We start from the raw sequence: 17,080 nt of genomic DNA, 5'->3' as shown, positions 1-17,080 counted from the left end.
TTAAATCCCTGCTGGAAAGCAGCTTGGCCTGGATGTTTGGAAACAGTGCAACCATGCAAGCATCTACATTATCAGCTGAAATCATTACTTTGGCACAGGAAATTGGTGGAGAAGGTTTAGATACATTTAGCCAGAATGATGTAGATGAATTGCTTATGGATAATGCCTTAAGTGATGATGATATTATTGGATATCGATTAACTTTAGATATCGTCAGAGATCCAGAAAATGATAGTGAAGAGAAAGAAAAACCTGTCCCCCTCACTGCAAATATAATTCGAGAATGTCTTGAACTGTGCAATAAATTGGAAAATCATTTTCTTGTTAATGGCACAAATTCTGAACGAGTGCTTAAATTCCAACATGAGCCGAAGAACTGTATGTGTGGATATCACGAGCTGTATTAAAAATTAGTGAAATCATCATCGCAAAGTTTAATCACTGATTACATTGTCAGAAGAAAAAAATCAGCACAGAACGAGGGTGAAGCTAATTCTGTTTGTGAAGAACCATTGCCTTTACCATACAGATCTGATGCGCTATCTCTTCTGGTGATGAAAGTGATTTTGCATCCGTTCGCAAACATTGCCGAATATTGTCTAGTAGCGCCGATAATTCTGATGACAAAATGTAAAAAAAAAAATTGTTACTTTTCAATAAAATTAAATGAATAAAGCTTTAAAACAAACCTAGGCATTATTATTTTCCTGAATTTTTATAAAGTTTTTTATGTGATTTTAGGTTTATTTTAATTGTTGTTTTGGTTTTATGTGGTTTTAGAAAATTATGGAACGTATCCCTAATATTTCAATGTAAGTTCGGTCTTTTTTTTTGAGATTTTTTATATGCGGTTTTCTGTGGTACGTATCTACTGCATAAAAAGAGACCTAATTGTATTTAATTTTGTCTTTTCCAATTTATCTAATTCAGAATAGTTCAATTTCGAAAGTAATTTGATTATTAAAACATATTATAATGTATCTGAACAATAATCAGATACTCCACAACAGTGTTCTCCCCAGAAATTTTTACCAGCCAGGTGGAATGAAGCATTAGCCGGGCATACAAAAAAAGATTTTTTGTATTTTCTATTATTTGTAAATACAACTCATCTAATAATAGTGAAAGCTTCAGAATTTCAGTTTACTATTATCTTCATGGAATACCACTAACTAAAAGCTGACATCAATATAATATTAATATTGTAAATATAACTTTAGTGTTTGTTACATACTAAATAAACTTCAAATGCAAAAAGTTTCCATCATATTTAACTGAAAAATGTAAATTCCAACATCCATATAAACAAACAAATCTTAGCATAAACAAGTGAATCTTCAATAGAATATTATAAAAACGCATATTTTGAATATGTGAGTTAAGAAAGACCCTTTTTCATAACAAATTAAAATAATAATTTTATTAGAAATTACTTCAAAGAACGATAATATTTTATATAGTAATTATAACAAATAAGTCTAGGATTTTTCTTATTTTCTCATTAAGTAATGAAAAACCTAGTAATGCTCACAGCCTAAAATTCTATACATTAATTCTTCTCTTCTTCTTAGAAGCCCAGTTGTCAGCAGCTTTTTCGTAATTAAAATCTGTTGGATCTGGTCCCTCCAGTGAAATCAGCATCAGATTATTTAGTGTTCTGACTGATGCGATTCCTCATACAGGTTTTTATCCTTTTTACGCAGAGAGACCCTTTTCACATTCAGCTGTGCTCACAGGTATGGCCAGTCCAACAGCAGCTAGTTTTGCTAAATTTGGAAAAGACTCTTCGAGCTCAGATGTTATTGCAATTTCAGCAGTATTTGTCTTGGATCTAGATTTTTGTACGACTGTCCATTAATCATTTTTGATGCAACTGCCCATTCTAGTTTAGTACTTTCATAGTTTAAAACTGCAGGACTTCCATTTCTAGAATAATAATCAAAAAGAATCTCAGAAGCCTCACGTTGATCATGACTTTCTGTATTGAAAAGTAGGAAATGATTGACATTTCTGGAAATCTTGCTTCTAGGTGTTTAATAACTGTGCCTATGTATTTATCATATATTGTAGTATTAAACGTAATAACATTAGAATCTGAATAATCAATGTTAAGGTCTGACCATTCACCTGGATGAAGATTTTGAAAATGATTGCCAGGAGTGTCTTTCAATTCCATGATGGATAGTTTTTCTGGTTTCTGAGACTGGCTCTATTTTAGTTAAGTCAACATCTTGCCTTTGCCATGATCTAGACAAGTTAGATAAATGCAGTAACACATCTGAAAGCATCATTAGTGAAGCTATGAAATTGTATGTTCTGGTATATTTACTTAAACCTTCAGCTGTGATATCATTTTGTTTGGTGGCCTCTCTTTCCAATGCAGCTATAACACTCACCATGCATTCTCTTAGAGACTGTATTGTAGAATCACGAGACAGCCATCTAGTGTCACTAGCCATTTTAAGTTTAATCTGAAGACTGTTCAGTATATTTTGGATTTGGGTTAAACCAGCCATCCTGACTGAAGAATTTTGGAAGAAGAAAAACAATTGCTTTAAGATATCATTAAACATGACTAAATAAGGCACTTCAGCAGTTGCTTGGGCACTAGCAAGAGCCAGTCGGTGGTTTACACAATGACAGTTGACCATGAGTCCATCTGTTTTATCTTTGAGCAGTTTTGCAACTCCCTTTTGCTTTCCAATCATGACAGCTGCTTCATCAGATCCTAGGCCCACCAGATTACAAGTTTTTAAGCCAAGACTGTCAAGGGTTTCAATTACTTTGTTAGTTATAGTCTCAGCTTTGCCACCATTGATATTGCAAGTTAATACAAAACTAACCCTGACCTCTTTTCTAATTCGACAAACATATTTAATGTACACAATCAGCTGTTTTAAAAGTGAGATGTCTGTAGTTTCATCACATAAAACACTGAAATAATCTGCTGTTAGATCCTGAATGGAGAGCTTTACAAGTAAATTCTTTATTCAGGATTTAACATGATAAATACTACTAATTAAGGAGATATCTGCACATCAGCTAATAATTATGAAGTATTATTTTATGTTATGTAATAATGTATAGTTCATGTGTGCGATATGGTGAGAGTTATTCCTGCATAACTGAAATGAGAAGTAGAGAATTTTGTATCAAAATAGTAAGAATTGTGTAAGGGAATTGTTAAGTTATTTGTAATTCCCATTAAGCTGTCTAGTACATTATGAAATTCTGAGAAAAATTATAAGTAGTAATCCGGAATAATCGCGTATAATCTGTACGAGTCGAGTGTAGCGATGGAGGCTATACCTACACGGAAAATGATGTCAGAACGGCTACCTGGAATAATGTAACCTAACAGATTAGGGAGAGTGTAGGATCACCCAAGGGGCAGGAACGATGGGGTTCGTGGGTGAAAACCACATCGAATAGAGGACGCCCGAAAAGGGTGAATAAAAGACGAAGCATGCCATTTTACAAGGCTGGATTCGAGTTTTAGGAGATTTGTCGGGAGATTCGTGAGAGAGCGGTGGATCGACTATGCTGATGACGGACGGCGGGTTCTTTTCTTGAGAATGCTTGAAGATTTCCAAGCATTTATATATATAAGCATTTGTATATATAATTTATATATACAAACATACAATTGGGACCAAAGGTTTACAAAAACACCTATATTTTTTAAGAAATATAATCATAATTGTAGTTTTTCGTACATAAAAAAAAGAAAGTTATTTCGATGTCGATGGTTTCATAAAATCTAATAGATTCGTCTGATGGCATAATGTCTTTTTCTTGTTACGCAAAATTTCTTCATAGGAAGCTAATGATTTTTTTATTCCTTGCCTTGTGGCTACAATTCGTTCCTCGTTAGAATCTATGTCCTCCAAAATCTGTAAACCTTTCTTTTATGATTGTTCTTACTGTGGATTCCTGTAGATCGAACTTCTTTGCTAGCTCCAAATTTTCATTCCGCCTTCAAAATCCTTAATAATGTTGAGTTTTGTTTCCAAAGTCAATGTTTTTCTTTTCTTGCTAGCTGTAGAAGAATCGGACTGGCTTCTTTTGGACAACATTATTATTTTTTATGTGATAAAATTTTTATCAAGAACATAACATTAAACAATCGCAAGGTTTGTAGACTTTTTTGTAGAAATCGTGTAGTAATGGAGACAGCGCGAAACACGTCAGTGCTTGTTCACAGCATGTGCGACACTGGTGAATGCGGCCGGCACCTGAAAGATACGACTAGTGGTGAAGTGGGACGGGAACAAGAAACCACGTAACTCCGGATTAGCGTAAGTTGGGGTATGACTGTAATGTAGTATGTGGTAACTCATGTTTTGCTAACGAATACATTGATCTTAAAGCTCCCAGAAAAGCATCTCTCTGCAAGTTATTCAAAATTGAAATTGATTTTTCAATTTGCCATATTCCAGTTTCTTCTAGTATACGTTTTTCAATTATATCTGAACAAGAATCAGTGTGTTACTTGCTTTGTTCATGGTCAACCAAGCTTTCTTTTTGAAGTCTTGTGCATGGCATAGTTATCCAAGTCACTTCCTTGTTTTGAGTCGTCTCCTTCCATATTTTATACATGTGGAACACATCATTCCATTATCTTTTACCACTAACCAATGGAATTTTTTAAAACCACTCACTGTTAATACCCGATAAGCTGTGTTTAGATGCACATTTTATATTTGAAAGAGACTCTGCAGAAATCGATTCTGTTGTTGGTTTGGTGTCTTCGCTACTATGCTTATCGGTTTCATCTTTCTTAAAATAACTTAAGAGTGTGGTTTTCTGATTTGACTTTTTACTCATTATGGGGTAGTTAATTTAATTTCTGATTAAATTAATTTAATTTTGTTCTGATTAATTTAATAACAATTGAATTAATTGGAACAAATCACTGACAGTAATACCGAGACACATAACGCACGTTATTTCAGTCCTTATTTACAGTCTTAACTCCTCCACTTTAAAGGCTCACAATTCTATGATTCCTTTTTCAGAATCTTCTATTAATATGCCCCCAATTGTCACATAAAAACTTAATTTCCTAAGAACAAAATTTTGCCTGCCTGCATTCTTAAACTTCTATTAGCTCTCTTTTGTTTATCCTCCGTTCTCTAATACCGAATGCTCTCTTGTTGTTTTTGTTACGATATTGAACGCGCTCTCTGTCAGCTGTCAATCACCCATCAAACTCCTCGGTGAGCATGTGCACTCCATGAAAGTGGCAAACAAGAAGTTATGTATAATAGCTGACATGTCGTCTCCGTTAGCGTTACGAGAATGTCTTTACAAAACATGGCACTTAATAATTTTAAACTCAATCCTGTTCCTTTACCACAATAAAATTTCTGAAAGTAATACAACTATCCAAATCCACTAAGTACATAATTATTTTTTAAATGCTTCACATTTCATTTTGACAAAATAACATCAATAACCTGTATATCGCAAGTGCCAACAATGCGTGTTATGAAACCAAAACTAATAATGTACTAACATAAACAATTTGTAAAAATATTCAGAATTTTCAATTACGACTATTTTTACAGGTGTGCATCAAAGTGAATATCCAAAGCTCTCGAGAATGGCTTGCAGCGCAAAAAATTGAGCTGGTCTCACGAGTATCACAACTCTCCGGTTCGATTTCTCATCACTTTTAATTATAAAATGTCTTAAATTATTTTTCCATTCTTGCTCATTATTTAGCTATGTTACATCTTTAATTAGCCAGGCGGTCAGTAAAACCAGCTGGGCGGCATACCCATTCAAAAGATCCTGGGGAGGGAGAACACTGCACAGTATTTTTATCTTAAAAATTTTCTTTTTAATTTTTTTTTTTTACAATAATTATACCTTTTCCCTTTCTAAATTTTCTGATTAGCTTCCAGAATATTATTACTTTCATGACCATCTTCTATATTCTTCTTCATATCTTCTCATGAAGCTTTACCACATGCTTTTCTAGCCATAGTGTTGAACCATACGTTGAAGTTGTCTGCAAGTCGTCAATATTTTCTTCAAGCTTTGCCTTTGGTTTGTTTCCAGTTTTGAAACTCTTTCAGTGACATTTGATTCTAAAGCCTTACCTCTTAATGCCATTTAACTGGGATTCCTTTTTAAAACTTTTATGATTGTGAAGTAAACAGCTTCCATATACAAGTAGATCAGTTACTTTATATACTTCAGTAAAGAATATTAAAGCAGTAATATAATTTCTTGTCTGGTTTAATTTACTTTTGTACACATTTTTCTTTTTACTGTGCTATTCATTGTTATCTTGTTCAAAGTTAAATGAGTTCCTGTTTGAAATTCCGTATATAATCTTTTATCCTGAACCATTGCAAATATACCACTGTCAATAGTAACTTAGCTAATGAAACAGCATATTGTTTTCGTCACATGGGAATTCATGTAAATACAGGTATCCGTTGCTTAACATGGGATTTGATTAACGTGGCAAAATTAATTGCGAAAATCCCTTTATATACACGGCAAGAGTTTTAATTAACACCCCTTTAAATTTAACAAAATTCCACCAAACACGACATTATTGCTACAACCCATTGACATGGACGTCATTGCAACTTTCAAAGCCTATTTTCTTAAGACATTCTGAGAGGAGTACAAACAACAACAACGGGAGAAAATGCAATTACGCTCCAAGAATTTTGGAAAAATTTTAACATTAAACATGCAACTGAAAACATTCATGACTAGTGGGAGCAAGTGTCTTCTAGCTGCATGAGAGCTGTTTGGAAAAACCTCTTTCAGAATGCACCAATGACTTAGGTAGTTTTTAAAATGCTGTGAATAACGTGGTTGAAGAAATCGCTGTATTTGGTGAAGACCTTGGTTTTGATGGTGTTGATGCAGAAGATGTTAAAGAATTATTGGATTCAAATTCAAAAGATTTCAGTGACAACGATCCTCTTGAAATTGAACAACAATGCACATATGAATACAATGAACAAATGGAATGTAAAGATGAGGTTCCAAAGGAGATAACAGTCAAAGAACTGGATGGAATATTTCACAGTTTAGAATCTCTTAAGCCTCAAGTAATGGATGTGGATTCAGATGTCAATCGAAGAATGTTTGTTTGCCGAGGTCTAGAGAGTCATTTTGCTTGTTATCATAGAATATATGCTTATAAGAAAAAAACTAAAATGACTCTTGAAAACCTTTTTTGAGAAAAAAAAGTGCAGTAACTAATGTAGGTACAAGCATTTATTAAACATTTACTTTTCATTTATTTTTTATCTTTCCTAAAAGAGTACCATATAAAATGAATTATTAATACAGTAATCAATCATGGACGAATTGTAATTTTTACCATTGATTATTATATTTGATTAATGCGATTTTGATATGTAGTAACATCGAGGGATTAATTAATCGCATTAATCAAGGGATACCTGTATTTATGTTGGAACATGTTATTAGTAGTTATGCTAATCTATGATCTGAATGGAAATTCCAGAAGGTTCCTTATTGTTATTAGCTATGCTCTTTCCTTTAAATTTTCCCAAAATTTCTATTTCTGGATCCCCCCCCCCCACCCCTACTCTGCTTATGTTTAATGACCAATTTTTTTTGTCAGCTGCCTCTCTGATAGTTCAGAAAATTTCTTTGCTTATTTCCAGTTTTTCATTTTAAATTGACTGAATTACTATATGTGAAACTGACTTTCATTCAAGAAGTTAATATTCATTGTTACTGTTGCATATTACAGCCACTCCTTTGATTTCCTGATCATTATATCCTGAATATAACATGATATAATTTAGAAGTATCTTGTCCCCTCCCCTCCCCTCCCTCCATTTATTTATTTTTTTTAATTTATTATTATTATTATTATTTTTTGGTAACACATTAGTTGGTTTAGTATTTCTGTAATTTCTTTCTGGCTCCACCTCTTTTTCATTGATAGTGCCCCCCCCCCCCCCCTCTTCAATTCTGTTGAGTCAATTACCTAGTCTAGCCATAAATACTGTTACAACCTGAGCAGCGCATAAACCTTTAATCTATCAGTAAATCATTTACCACTTTCAGCACATACAAACCACAGTATAATGTGTATATAACAACACTCAATGTTTAAAATGTTCCCTTATTGCCTTCACATGACCAAAGTCTGTGAGACCACATATCAGTGGTGGCACGCACAACAACATCCAACGGAAATGCTGCCACTCCTCACTCCAGATCCACCTTCAGGCTGGCGATGCAGGGTACTCTCTTGCAGGCTACTCTTTGTCAAGCTCTGACCACAATTTAAAGTAATGGATTGGGACTTCCAGACAACCAATTAGATACTGATATGTGGTTGGGCACATTCGCCTCCAACCACTGTATGATCCTCGTCTTGTGTGCAGGGGCTGAATTCTGTGAGGTTCCGCTGTCTATCATGAAACAAGGTGTTGTTCAGTAGCTGTACCACAGGTTCCAGCACTGTGACTATCATTGCTAAAGGTAGATACCGTGAGATTGCATATCAAGCACAAGGCTCCATAAAAGTGATTTAACCAAGGATAGTATTTTACTGCTTCTTGAAAAGAAACCACTGAAATGGGTTGCAGGGAGAGACTGAAAAAATATAGACGTTGCAAATCATGTTTTTTGATCTGAGAAGAAAATACAAGTTGCACATTTGAATTTAAAGAAAATTAGGTATAAAAGTAACAAAAATTTGTTTAAATCAATGTGTAATTTACAGTTGTGTATATTTTAAAATGCATGCTCACAGTTGTGAAATTTGCTTACCAGAATTTTTTTTTTTATTTCAGTCTCAATCACGGTAAATAGATATCCATGTGTCAATTAAAATTGTTTTCTCCTTTATTATTATTTTTAACAAGTTCTTCTTATATTCTATGCATTATTTTTAATCATCTGTTTATAATTGCAGCTTACTATTGTTTTTTAGCAATCTCACTTCTACGATTATTAATCAAAGTAAAATGCTTATTATGAATCTTTCAGGCATTAATGGAATGTCTTCATTGTGCAAGATTAGATCGACAAGTTTATTTTGCTCCCCTTCTATTAAGTCTTTTCTCATATGAACAGTATCAGCAGATTGTGACTCCTGAAGCTCCCCATTCACATTTACCTATGATTACTTTACATGGATCACTTCTAGTGCAGTCAATTTTAAAATTTCATAAACCTATTAAGGTAAGATCAGAGTTTTGATTTAATGGATAAAGTTTTTAAAATTTAGGGCATTTTGGACAACAAACACACAAAATTTATAAATTTATGACCTATCATTTAAGGAAAACAAGGTGTTCCTTAATTGATAGGTCATTAAATTATGATTGAAATGTTTAATTTATTATCTGATTGAGAATGAAAAGTGAAAGTATTTTTTAAATAAAAATGCTCATATGAAATAACATCTTATATCAAAGCTTTTGCATATTTCAGATGAAAATTTTATCTATATTTTTATTATTATACAGCAATTCCTCGATTAATGCGCCTCCAATTAGTGTGGCATTTCTTTTCTATACCCAAATTCGATTAGCGTGCCTATATACATCTTAAAAATAATTGTTACAGATTTTAAAAATTTTTTATGGCTAACTATTTTAAAAAATTACTCGCCAGGATGAAATAATTTAGTTACTGATTTAAAACATTTTACAAAGTTATTTTTAATGGCATACTACACTATTTCCATGTACACTATGCTCCAAATTTACCACCAAAATTTATGTCGTCTGCTAATACCATAGCATTTTGATGATCACATCTTGTACCTCCTTTGCAATTGTTTTCCTTAATTTTTTTAAAGTATTTTTCCAACATTTCATGATGAGTAAAAGAATTAGTGAGGAACAAAGTGTGAAAATGATTTGAAAAGTAATCTCAATGGAAGAAAAACTTGAAATAATAAAGAAAAATGAACAAGGTGAGTCCAGAGCAAAGATAGGACAAAAACACAAAATATGGATGAATCAACTATACGAGCAATTTTAAGCAAAGCTGCTTCAAGTTCATCATGCATGCACTCGAAATCAGAGTATTATAATGATTGAATTAGAGAGACTTCTTTCTACATGGATATAAAATTGTAATCAAGAATGGATCCCGCTATGCACTGACCTTATTAAATCAAAAGCATTGTCTCTTTGCAACCTTGAAAGAAAGGGCTATCAGTGATGGAAAAGAAGAATTCCACACTAGCGCTAGGTAGTTTGAGCATTTCAAAAAGAGAAATAGCCTACATAATGTTCTAAATCACAGGCGAAGCTGCAAGTGCAGATAAGGAGGTGGCCTCAAATTATCCAGAGATTTTGAAGAAAATTGTGGAAGAAGGGGGCTATTGTGACCAACAAATATTTAATGTCGATGAAGCTGTCCTTTTTTTGGAAGTCACAAAGTTGAAGGAAATTACTGCTAGCAATGTACAAGCCATTTGGAAGCACATTCTTCCACATTATGCAAATGATTTTAGAGGCTTTTCAAACTTTAATTAACTAATCTAAGTTAATTAAATCTCATTTTGAGAAATTGAGTGATTCCGACCTGCTAAATATAGATGCACAGCAGGAAGATCCTGAAGAATATGAAGAAAATTTAAAATCACTGACAAGTCCAAAGAGATTTCACAGAACAATTTGAAAATATTTTTCTTACAATCAAAGTTTTTAAGGCAGCAATGGTTAGAGGGCTGACCCTGATAAAGAGAGAAGCAGTAAAATTTGCAGAAGTAGTAGAAGAGGCAATAGGACCATACCGTCAGTTGTATGAAAAAAAGAAACAGAATGCCCGCCAAACTATGTTAGCTCTATTCTTTGTTAAGAAGGAGAATAACAAATGTATATTCTGAATATGTTTTATTGTCTTTCAGTTTCAGGGTTTTCCTTTAACTAGGCCCTGAGATATACTCTAATTCTTTTATAAAAAAAAAAAAATTAAGGTCAAAAAAGAAATTTGAGGAACGAAATATAATTTTCCCCATAGGTTATTATATTCGATTAGTGCATTTTCGATTAATGTGCCTATTTCAAAAAACACATTAGACGCATTAATCAAGGGATTGCTGTATGTTTCTCCAGGGAGTCATTTGAGTCACTTATACATATTTTCACCTCCAACATGCTCACTGACGATGTACTCACAAGCTAATTGACACACTCCACTTACCATGCAAAGAATCTGGACCTCATTTGCCTCCTTGCCACACCCTTAACCAGTTTTCAGAAATGATCCCAGCCATATACTGCAAATTCCACTTGTATCTATACTGTAAATTCTCCTGTTTCTACAATATCTCCTCTCATTCATCTTTCTTCAAACTTTGAAGACCATATTTCCTCAACTTGCCTGCTTGTGATTCCACAAGCCAGTTTACATCTCGGTTACGTGCTTCTGGATCTTTTCTACTATTTCCCAATTTTTTTCAGAACCTAGACGAACACATCTATACACAGAATCCCAAACGTGTTCTTATCAAAGTCTTGTAAAGTGGGAGAATAACTTATTTTTCCTGTATTTTTCTCTTCATCATTGCAAGTATCCAATTCAATCACTTAACCACTCTAGTAATGTGGCACTTTTACATCACTGTCCTACACTATAACCCCATGTCTCTAGCTTCAGTGACTACTTGCAGCAATTTCTCCATTAATATGATGCTGTACCTACAGCTTTCCAGAGTTCCAGAAAGTTCCAGGCAAAATTGTTTGAACACTGTCTTGTATGTAGCTAATTTAGTGTTTTGACTAATTTCTTTCTTGTTCCATATAAATTTATTCAGCTGACTTTCTACCATAGCAGTTTTACCAATTTTGTTGTATATTTCTATATTTAATTTACCATCTTCACTAAAAATTGTGCCTAAATAGCTGAAATGTTTTACTTGTTCTATAGGTTCACCATTCAGGATACAGTTGATGTTTTTAATGTTTCTGCTTCTTTTCATTGTCTTTTTATTGCTGATTTTCATACCAAAATTATTACAACAGTTATTCAGTTTAGTCAGGGAATCTTGCAGATTTGTGCTGGATTTCTTCAGAAGTATAATATCATCTGCATAAAGTGAAGATTAATATCACCAATTTTGATATAAGATTTAATACCACTTTACTTCATAATGTGATCCACGGAGATAATGTGTACCCTTCCTACACACCTGATTTTACCTCAAATCATGAGGTAAAACCAGGTGTGCCTCAAATCATGATTTTACCTCAAGTCAAATCATGACTCTCTGAGATTTGGTTCTTGTTTTCAGACTCATTTTTCTTCAATGATATTTGTATCATGTAAGCTGCTTAACCTTGATTTGTTTTAAAAACTCTCTTACACACTCTTCTTTTCAATATGAAATTCAATTTTATCCTACTCAAAACTAAATGGTGATCACTTCCTATTTCAAATCCTGTATATATATATATACACTCGTGTCCTGAACCAGTGAAAATATCGCTATCAACTATAACGTAATCAATGAGACTTTTTGTATTTCTTGCATTTTCTCTCCATGTGAATTTGTGCACATTTTTATGCTGGAACATGATGTTAGTAATTACTAATCCATGTCCTGAACAGAAATTCAGCAGGCATTTACCATTATTATTAGTTTTGCACTTTTCTCCAAATTTTCCCCCAAACATTTCTATATGTCTGGTAATAATTTCCTACTCTGCTGTGTGGATCTCCAACAAAGACTCACTTTTCCTTTTTTTGTTGTCAGCTGCCTTTTCTAATGCCTTGAAAAATTCTTCCACACCATAAGCACAAGTAAGTCTCATTGTCCAGTTTCCCATTCTGATATTTGCCCAATTAACTCTATTTGATATTGCCTGCCATTCAAGAAGATTATTCTCATATTTAATGTTGAATACTATGGCTACTCCCTCTTTTCTCTGATTGTTATTACCTGAATATAGTATGTTGCATTTGTTGCTTAGAAAGATCTCATCTGTTTTTGTCTTCTTTGTTTCAGTCATGCCTATTGTGTTGATCTGGTACTTATTCTTCTGCTAGTTCCATTTCTTTCCCATTGATGTTGAGTTTAGATGTGTTCTGGGATTGTTCCAGTAGATGACTTTTCACTGTTTATCCTGGTTCCCTTATGAAAACAATGGGGGGGGGGAAACCTTGTTTAACCGGGTGACACCCCAGCTGGCACGTTGTACCATAATTTTACATTTTGGCTTAAGCCAGTAAGAATTTAGCCAACCAATAAAACTTGGTCAGATAAATCCCAAATTTCAGCCCATCCTCGTTCATTCAGTATCAAGGTAGATACCTAACAGGTGCACCACGAGAAGGTGAGGATTGGACGTTAGGTCAGAAGCCCCAGTCAGTTCTCTGCATTTGGTCTCCTCCCGGTTATACAGCCTTGACCCTTAAACACATGGACAAATTTCAGAATGGGGAATTGGACAAAGTGATTTATTTATGTATATCATCTCACAGAAGATTCTACTGAGGAAGAGGTGGAGGAATTTTGAGTCATTAGAAAAGGCAGCTGATACAAAGAAAAAAGTTGGTCCTTGTTAGAGATTTAAAAAGTAAGAAATGATTAGCATATGTATAGAAATGTTTTGGGAAAATTTTGGAAACTAATAATAATAGTGAGTGCCTGCTTGACTTCTGTTCCCGATGTAGACTAGTTATTACTGATACCATGTTGCATCTTAATGATGTGCACAAATTCACATAGAGAGAAGATACAAGAAATAAGAAAATTTTCATATTGTTGATAATGGTATCTTTATGTTGGTGCAGAACAAAAGAGTATATGGAGGATTTTAAATGGAAAGTGATCATCATTCAATTTTGAGTAGAATAAAATTGAATCGTGGGGGGAAAGAAAAAAAAATGACTAGCTTTCAGAAGTGGACTATAGGCTAAAATACATAAATAGGGGAGGGGGGGGGGGAAATGAAAGAATGTAAAAACAAGAACCAAATCTTGTTAGATTCACAGCAGACCCTGAAGAAAATATTAACCAATTTAGCTCAACAGGCAAAACGTTATCTGTCAGGGCTAAAAAATCAAAACTCAGTGATGGATACCAAAGTTGAAAGGGGCAGTCAATGGGGGGCAGGAGCATATCAAAAGATCCTGGCAAATAAGTCATTTTGTGCTCTGAAAGAATACAGAGGGGAGAAAAATGTGCGAGCAAAGCATGGAAAGCTAGCTAAACAAGTCATGGGAAGACTTTGGTAAGAATATAGAAAATATCAGGAAGATAGTCAAATGTTCTGGAGGCTCTTGAAAAACTTTAGAAAATAGAGGAAAGAGTACTGTAAAAGGAATCAAAGATAATAAAGGTGACATAAAACTAAATATAATGTCCTAGATGTCTCGAGTATGTACTTTTGAAAGATTGCTAAATGAAACCAGCAGTGACCGCACAGTGATAGAAAACATTCAAGAGGAATGCAATCAGATGTACATATCAGTACTTGGGATAGAAAAAAGTCACCAAAAGTCTTAAATGTTGAAATGTGGCTGGAATAGATATTTGACCAGAAATCCCGAAGTGTGGAGGTTTAAAAGTTTTATAGTGCATAATTCAGAAAGTCTGGTTAGAGGGTTGAATTCCAAACGATTGGAGTACAGCATATAATGCCCATCTATAAAAGGGAAACAAAAACTGAATGTGAGAATTGCAGAGGAATTTCCCTACTGTAATGTTCCTGGTAAGACTTATGCAAGGGAAAAAAGCTAAGAAAAATTGTGGAAGAGAAATTTGGAGAAGAACATGTTTATTTCAGGCAACATAGAGGTTATCAGATTAGATTTTTACTTTAAGATAAATAATTAAAAATAGAAATATAACATTGAACTGTAATCTAAGTTTGGCAGATCTGGAAAATGATATGACAAGGTCCTGAGGGAAAAGATATTAAAATTATATGGTATAGATGGGACATTCTATTGAGCAATACATAGTCTAAGTTTCAGTTATAAGTCTGCAGTTAGAAATGAAAGAGGTATAGGAAAACGTTTTGATGTTAAATCAAGTGAGAGAGAAAGAAGGATTCACCTTTTGACTACTTCCCATGCACTGTTGACGTCTCAGCCATGTGGTTCTTCATGCCAAGGCACCTTCTGAGTTTATTATAATCACTTACCTTATAATTCCACACCCGTCCCTTCTTAGTCAGAGCTCTCGCATGAATTTTTTACTTTCTTAGTCAAGGCTTAACGATTACTCAGCATTTGGAGGCATAAGAGTCAACTCATTTATAAAAAGATTTATTCAGATACTATCAATCGATTCAGTGTTCTTGTCTTTTCCATCTCATGCTATTAAGTAGTTAATCCTGAGTTATTCTATAAATTCTTCAGCCCCCATTTAAACTTGGATGCTTTCTCCTCTCACTTGTATCTTAGTTGAAATTGCCCATAATGGTAGTTTTCCTTGTATCCATACAATTTATATTTATGTAGTCCACATTCCTATTACGATTCTGGTAAGTAGCAGCATCCAATTATGAATATTGTCCTATTAACATTTCTAGCATACTCTTGTACCATTATCACCACCACCTTCTTCCTGTTACATTCTCCAGTGCATTCACACTACTTTGTATGAAAATTATCACATCATATTCAAGCAAAGGATCTTCCACCTCTATTTTTATATGAACACTTATTAATGTATATAAGTAGTTATATAAAGTAAAAAAAAAAGTTTCATACTTGCAAAGTAAAGTTTCATACTTGAAGTAGGAAAAGCCATCAAAAGCCTGAAATCTGGAAAGACAGCAGGAGTAGATGATATTTGACCAGAAATGGAGGTATAAAAGTATGGAGCTATAAAAGTCTTGCAGTGGCAGCACTGCATAGTTCTGAAGGCCTGGACAGATGGACGAATTCCAGATGATTGGAGTAGAGCTCCCATAGTACCCATATACAAAAAGGAAAAAAAAAACAATGAGAATTACAGAGGTATTTCCCTACTGAGTTTCCTGGTAAAATTTATGCAAGTATACTTGAGAAACAATATCCCCCTAGTGTGTGTGTGTGTGTGTGTATATGTATATATATCAGGAATTTGATGAGCAGCTGTGCTGCAGTGATATGAACAGGACAGAAAGGGGTGTTATCAATTTGACCTCCCCCTCTGTCCTGATAAATGTAATACGAAGGCTGTACATCTTTTTGCTGAAAGATTGATATACAAAATATGCTGGAAAAAATTCATCATTGTATTGAAGTTGAAGTTAATTTCTCCTCTCCCTTTGTGCACGCCTTCCCTCAAAAAAATTTAGAATATATGAATTCTAGATTAGGAAAATGCTGCATATTGGTGTTATTATTACTTGACACCTCCAGGGAGTCCAAAGCCTCATCGAGGGAGGGCATCTACTTTGCAACTCTTTACTCCACAATCCACCAACTACATCGACACCATCTACCACCCACCACTATCACTAGTGGTGGGCAGTATATGAAATAGTATAGCAACTATCATATATATTGCAAGGTAGAAATTCCTATTATTAATGAGAATTCTGGCATGCAGCATGGTATTTTATTTTTAGAAATCACATGTTCAGAGATTTTTAATGTAAAATGTATAGAACTAAAAGTTTTGCAGATACTTTTACTGCTTATTTATTTCAATAAATTATTTTCTAGATGGTAAATAGCTTATTGAGTATGCAGGCAAAGGAACTGGGATTTCTGGCATGCCATCAACAAGGATGCCATACGCTGACTGCTTTTCTACAAAGCACAAATGTAGGAGAAAAGAACTGTGACAAGCTGATACGTACTTTAAAGGTATTTTGATATATATATATATATATATATATATATATATATATATATATATATATATATATATATATATATAGAATGTATCTGTCAATCAATATACACTGCTTTGTCTGAAAGTTAAAAACCTTTCTTCTATGCATTTTTCACTGTTCATATCATTATGGCATGAGCTCTTTGTACACGCAGGATTGTTGGATAGGTCTAATTGATATCTTTCTTCCTAGCACCTAGTTGCTCTTAACATCGGTACTTTTTGCATGTATAGTGTAATGCAGGGTTTCCAAAACTGTGTTCCATGAAAAAT

General features: G+C 33.8%; 1 protein-coding gene across 1 annotated transcript in view; it reads left to right on the top strand.

Moving 5' to 3' along the window:
* The window catches only part of LOC150096623 (nucleolar protein 9), a 212,533-nt gene that overhangs the window by 144,472 nt on the left and 50,981 nt on the right, over positions 1-17,080 (top strand). Inside the window, exons 8-9 of the mRNA XM_090408340.1 lie at positions 9,004-9,198; positions 16,636-16,779. Of these exons, the coding sequence (XP_090264466.1) occupies positions 9,004-9,198; positions 16,636-16,779 (339 nt within the window). The remainder of the gene's footprint in view (positions 1-9,003; positions 9,199-16,635; positions 16,780-17,080) is intronic.

Source organism: Typopeltis vanoorti, chromosome 18 (assembly GCF_054136105.1).
Source record: "Typopeltis vanoorti isolate ZY-2024b chromosome 18, IOZ_Tvanoo_1.0, whole genome shotgun sequence".
NCBI lineage: Eukaryota > Metazoa > Arthropoda > Arachnida > Uropygi > Thelyphonidae > Typopeltis > Typopeltis vanoorti.
This window is presented reverse-complemented; position numbering and strand designations above follow the sequence as displayed.